Source organism: Siphateles boraxobius, unplaced genomic scaffold, assembly GCF_051911475.1.
Source record: "Siphateles boraxobius isolate OS27281-9 unplaced genomic scaffold, OSU_SipBor_1 41, whole genome shotgun sequence".
Classification (NCBI taxonomy): Eukaryota; Metazoa; Chordata; class Actinopteri; order Cypriniformes; family Leuciscidae; genus Siphateles; species Siphateles boraxobius.
Genome location: NW_027509042.1, coordinates 43,566,501 through 43,572,500, shown reverse-complemented (window position 1 = coordinate 43,572,500; position 6,000 = coordinate 43,566,501). Strand labels below are relative to the sequence as shown.

General features: G+C 36.2%; 1 protein-coding gene across 4 annotated transcripts in view; it reads left to right on the top strand.

The window, feature by feature from the left end:
• Positions 1 to 6,000, top strand: part of pbx1b (pre-B-cell leukemia homeobox 1b) — a 95,720-nt gene that overhangs the window by 1,062 nt on the left and 88,658 nt on the right. For all 4 annotated transcript variants that reach the window (XM_077199865.1, XM_077199866.1, XM_077199864.1 and 1 more), the window contains exon 2: positions 1,265 to 1,338. In XM_077199865.1, coding sequence (XP_077055980.1) covers positions 1,265 to 1,338 — 74 coding nt within the window. The remainder of the gene's footprint in view (positions 1 to 1,264; positions 1,339 to 6,000) is intronic.

Genomic DNA, 6,000 nt, shown 5'->3' with positions numbered 1-6,000 from the left:
TATACTGTCAAATTATGATAACTACCATACAATGCTACAGTTATTGTTGCAACTGTAAAGTCTTATTTAATTAATATGAAATTGTCTAATTTTGTGTTTTGATGTCAGTTGGCATCTAAGCTTCTTTCACTAATCAAGTGGAAAAACAAAAGCAATTCTATTGTTGTAAGAATAACTGTGGGATTATGATTACTATAAGGGAATATAGGTAATATGTTTGACATCTTTATAATAATTGGCAATTAGCAAATGTTTACATGCGTATCAGGAATTATTGACAAGCAGGCATCCAGAAATGGACTGATAAGACGTTTGCTGTTGTCAGTGTGTCCAAACACATGTGGTGTGTAGTGACAGACATCATTTTTCTGACACACAGTGCTCATTTTTTGTCAATAGAAATGAAAGAGATGCCAAGATAAATTTGACAGACAGCACCGAGTCTCATCGTGTCGCTTTAGGATGAATATTGTTCCAAACGGAGGTTCTTAATTCATCAAATAGTTTTTAGCATTTTTTTCTTTTTGTATATTTTAGAACTACTATTGTTCTTAATTAACAGTTAAAAATGGGTATTACAATAATATTCCATTAGTTAATGCATTAAATAATATTATCTAACAATGAGCAATACATTTGTTGCAGTATCTGTTAATCTTTGTGAACGTTATTTTATAAAAATTCAATTGTTCATTGTTAGTTCATGTAATCTCAAGTCTATTAACTAATGTTAACAGATGCAACTTTTGATTTTAATAATAAATGTTGACATTAACATTAACTAATATTAACAAATGCTTTAGAAGTATTGTTCTTTGTTAGTTCATGTAAACTAATAACAAATTAAACCTTATTGTAAAGTGTTACCTAAAAATGTAATCGCCCCACAACCATTACAATTGCTAAATGAGTACATGATTAATCATAATGTTTTTGCAAATGGATGTGTTCAATAAAAACATGCTGTTCAATAATTATATCCTTTATACTATTTCAGAGTTGTTACAGTACATACAAAGATACAAAACTATGAATTATTAACTACAGAAATAATGCTAGTTACTAATGGAATTTGGTTAATGTTATGCATAAGCATAAATATGATAAACAGAGACTGTAATGAGCTGGCTAATGGTCAATATGTGCTTTTAATTTCACCATAATCACTTGAGGTTCAGGCAACAGGCAGATATATAAGTCTTTATAGCAGAGTGAAATATTGTGGTGTTCAGACGCTTCACCGCGGCCTTGTGTTGTGTTTCAGAAAACATGCGCTCAACTGCCACCGAATGAAGCCGGCGCTCTTCAACGTCCTGTGCGAGATCAAGGAAAAAACAGGCAAGTGATGTTACCTAGCAGATCGTATTCCATCAAATGACTGGACATCAGTTGGATGAAATGCATTGGTATTTCAGCGTCTGGTCAGAAAGAAACGTTTCGTATTTTAAGGGTTTGCACATGTTGGTTGTGTAAATACTCTCAAGAACAGCTGGAAGGAAAAAGTGTTGTGCTGTTTTTCTACATTGTGCAATGGATGTGGATGTTTCAGAGTGAGGGTCTGTGGGTAAATGTGGTTTTGTGGCGATCGTAGTGAGGAAATGAAGAAAAACGGTCAGCCTCTTTGACCTCCCGCTGCTAAATCATCTTTACTGCACCAGTCTTCTTTTTTTTGTGTGTGTGTGTGCAAAAATCCAGCTATGTTTTGGTTAGGAAAGTGCAGGATTAAATTTCAAACCGCCATAAGTTGTTTCGCTGAAATGTTTATTTAGTAGCGTTTGGCTGAAGCGATGAATGAACGTGGTGTTTGTGCAATTTTGGAGGGAAAGCATGTTTAATTTGCTGGCGTCTTCTTGCGTGATTAAAACAGTGGTAGATGTAACAGTCGAGTTAGATGTAACAGTCTTCTTGCGTGATTAAAACAGTGGTAGATGTAACAGTCGAGGTTTGGGCTGCAGGATCTCTGCGAAGGAGAGATATTGAGACGCTATCGCTCTGCGGTTTGATGTGGAAGCGGTTCCGGCGTGTTTCACAGTCATTAGTGCATGTAATAAAAAGGAGTAGATGAAGGATAAAGCAGATTTCTGTGGCATTATCTGTGGGACTGCTGTGTTCCAGCTGTGAGCCGTGGGTGGCTCTCATCGGGGGTGTTTCTGCGAAGCGTCCGAGAGGAGACTGACACAGTTATGCGTGGAGTTTTACTCCCCGCCGTTTCTTCTTCTGTTTGTTTTTCTTTTTCGAGTTCACGCAGAGTTCGAGCTCAAAGGGAACGCCGTACGACGTGGACGTATCCCAGACTGCTCTGCTCCTCTTTGCCCTTTTCCTGCGAAAATATGAAAGGCCATAACGTGGAGCCTGAGCTTGACTCGGCGTGAGCTTCTGAGTGTTTAGATCTGAGGTGAGCGTAAGAAACTTTCGGTCCCACTTCTGCTGCCTCTATGAACCCTTTTTTTAGATCTTTTCAGATCATTGCTCAGGTCTAGAAAAAATGTTTTGGATTTAAAAAGTATACCATCAATTTGAGTTTGATTTTTGGTCATTCAGTGTTTTAAGTGACAGAAGATTCTGAATTGCGGTGTACGCTGGTTTACGCTATTTGTTTTGAAATCATGCAGGAATCAAAATAACTCTTGAGAATTGTTTATTATGTTTGACATCAGTGGCAAAACTACGCGGGAATGATGTTTGAGTCCGTGTGTGTTTCGCACAATGGATAACCGTCAAGCTAATGCAACTTGATATAGTTTGCTTAGAGTTATTATTGAAAACTGGGTCAAACTTATTTGACTAAAATTGCAAATCATTTTGTTTTTTGCTAATGATTTGTAAAATTGAAATTTCTTTTTGTAGTCTTTTGGCCTAATATTAGCGATTAACAAAAAAAGTAAAAGATTGTTTCTTTTCAAACTTATTAGTAATGGTATACTCTTGATTCCATCATATCCTATTATGATAGTGATTATAATAAATGTAGTTGAAGTAATGTTAGCTCAGTTACACATAAAAAGGATCAACTTTACTTTATTTTGCATTTGATCATTTATTTATCTTAAGAACATGATTTGTGTACTGTATATTCTCAGTGCTTAAGCCAATTTAAAACAAAATATTTCTGTGAAATTTGCATAATTTGGTGCTTAAAATGCATGATTTGTTTGTTTTATCAAGCTAGTTAAAAAAGTTAGATTATAGATAAAAGACACATCACTTTTTTCATTTAAAAGTGTACTGTTGAGTATACTTTACTTTTTATGAAATGCAATTTAGATCTCGAAGTGCATTTGTAACATTTTGAATTTTAATTTGTAAACATAATGTTACAATATAACAGTGAGAGGGACTAAAGATCTGATTGTGTTTGCTAAGGTTTACAGTAGTTATAATAGTTTTTAAAGCTCAAGATCACGTACAGTCCTGTCAGTAGATCGTATGTTTTTACAGTTCCTCCCAGTGTGCCAGATGACACCTGCAGGGAGGACCGGCCCTGGGTCACGACCCGACCTCTTGACCCCGCTGTGTTTTCACTGGGATATAAGGGAAATCTAAAGACCCGAAGCGTTCTTCTGCAGTCAGACTTTATTTTAGTCCACACGTCTGAGACTGCCGTATTTTCGTGGTGCTCTTCACTTGCTTTCATTCCACTCATATTTTCTTTCTTGTCTGAGGAATGTGTCTTTGCAAAGACTCATGTGTGCGTGCAAAAATGTTTGTGCATATGCGCGCATGTGTTTGCATATAGACGGATTTTGAGTCATCTTTGCATGGTGTATTGATGAACACACACAAAGGATATATATTTTATATATATATCCTTTTATATTTTTTTATATTAACGCAAAGGATCAGATTAATATTAATATTCAGATTAATAATATTAATACATTTAAAAATGTATTTTTGTAGTGTTGTTGTTTTTGCACATAATGTTGTGCATTACCTTGATTGCATTTATTTATGGTGGTTTTAGGTACTTGGTTGGTACACATTTACCATGGTAAAATCGCTGTAATGCAAGCTATGTTGTTTTCCGATCAAACAGGCAAAATAGTACAAAAAATACTTACTTTAACTATTAAACTAATTGCTTTGCTGGGATAGAATGACAGTTTTTTAACGCACCACATGCATGCATTTTAAACGCAGTTTTATTTTCATTTGTGATGAGCTTCAAAACATGTTCCAAATAGAAATGGAGCAATCGGCTTGTTTACACGCTGATGAAACAATGGCAGTGTCTTGTCCGAGCGTCTGTGATCTTTGAGGCGTGCAGCACAGAATCATGTTGGAAAGGCTCTGGCACCAAATGGCTTTCCAAAAATACACTCTCAAACAATTCCAGCCAGATCCGTTGGCTCGCACAGACCCGACACCACCACACAAACTCTCGTTTCATTATTCTTCACAACCATACCACTTGAAAGGAGCAGTGCAAATATATATCTCTTTTCTTCCCCTCTTTGGTTTCATCTCAGTGTCTCTGACACACGGAGACTCGACTTTATGGAAGCGGAATTCTTGGATCTCTTGGAACTTCAGAAACGTTGTCAAGGCATCTAATTGCTGAATGTCAGAGTTTGTTCAGTGACACCACCTTGAACCTTCAGCTTTGACAGAGACACAGTATAGCGGCGCTGTGCCGGTGAGGAGTGCGAGGGTTTGAGCGCCTGTCAGGGATTTTTACGTTGCATGCGAATAGTCGTGAACTTCTGAAAGCTCCAAATGAAGCCCTAATGGAAGCTGTTTATGCACTCACTGGCTTGTTTGTTGTTGTTGTTTTTACGTTATTTGTTTATTCTGTTCAGAATAGGCTTTTCTCTTCTTAGTGAACACAATTTTCTGCGTTGCTTTTATGAAACGCTTTTCACATTTCACGTAAACAAGTCAAAAACTTGGAATAGGTAATTTAGAATGAGTGATTCTCAAACGGATATTTTACATTGTGTACAGTACAAATAGTCATTAACTTCAGAAACCATTGTTTTATTTTATTTTATGTGTATTTTATTTTTGCTGCCTTAAATTAAGTCATTTCAACTTAAATTACATTAAGCTGACTTTAAAAAATGTGTTAAATCTCATAAATAAATTGCTTATTTTGACTAGTTAAAGCAATGTAAAACATGTGGTTATAACTTATTGAACATATATTTTTTTACAGTGTGTGTGACAGTAATGCATTTCTTTCTTAATAAATAATATTTGTTGATTAATTATATTTGAGCTAATATGTATTTATTTTTGCGACATGTTTTTAATCAGTAAAATGCTTTGTAAAAACAGAAATTAAAAAAGAAACCGAAGAGCTAATTTAGTTATTGGTTTCAACACTGTAATGATGTTTTTTTTATTACAACCATCTGCAAGCATATTTTGTTGACTGTAAATCTCAATCTTCTAAACATCTGTCAAATCTCACAGATCTTAACTCGCAGAGTCTTCTCTCTCTGCGAACCTCAACAAAAGGCTAGTTTTCTTGTGGCATGTGTTTAAACGGTGTAAGGTTTAGCGCCTGGGGGTTGGGGTGATGTAATGTTATTTTTTGATGGGTGAGAATGAGGTGAGCATAGGGCAGGGCAGGAATATTTGACAGTGTTGAAACGAGCCAGAAATATGATTACTGCGAGCGCTCAGCACGCCGTTCTCTCTGTCCTGTGGGAAGCTCGACTCCTCACGGCTTCTTAGGCTGAACACACCAGTGCACACAGTATACACTTCCATAGCTCATTACAGACGGAGTAAATCATCTACGGCAGCTCGGTTTCAAACCAGCAGACAGGCGTTCATTTAACACGTTTTAAGAGTGTGTCGCGCCGTTAACAATGACATGCTTGATGTCACAAAATAGATTCAAGAGGGTATAAAAACACCTCATTTTGGTGGAATTTAGTGCTGTTTTTCTTAAAATATCTAATACCAAGGCTATACTCAGAATAGCAGCATACCACCTTTGTACTATTGCTGTGGTACACTACAACAATTTATTTTAAGGTGTCCGACCGTGTT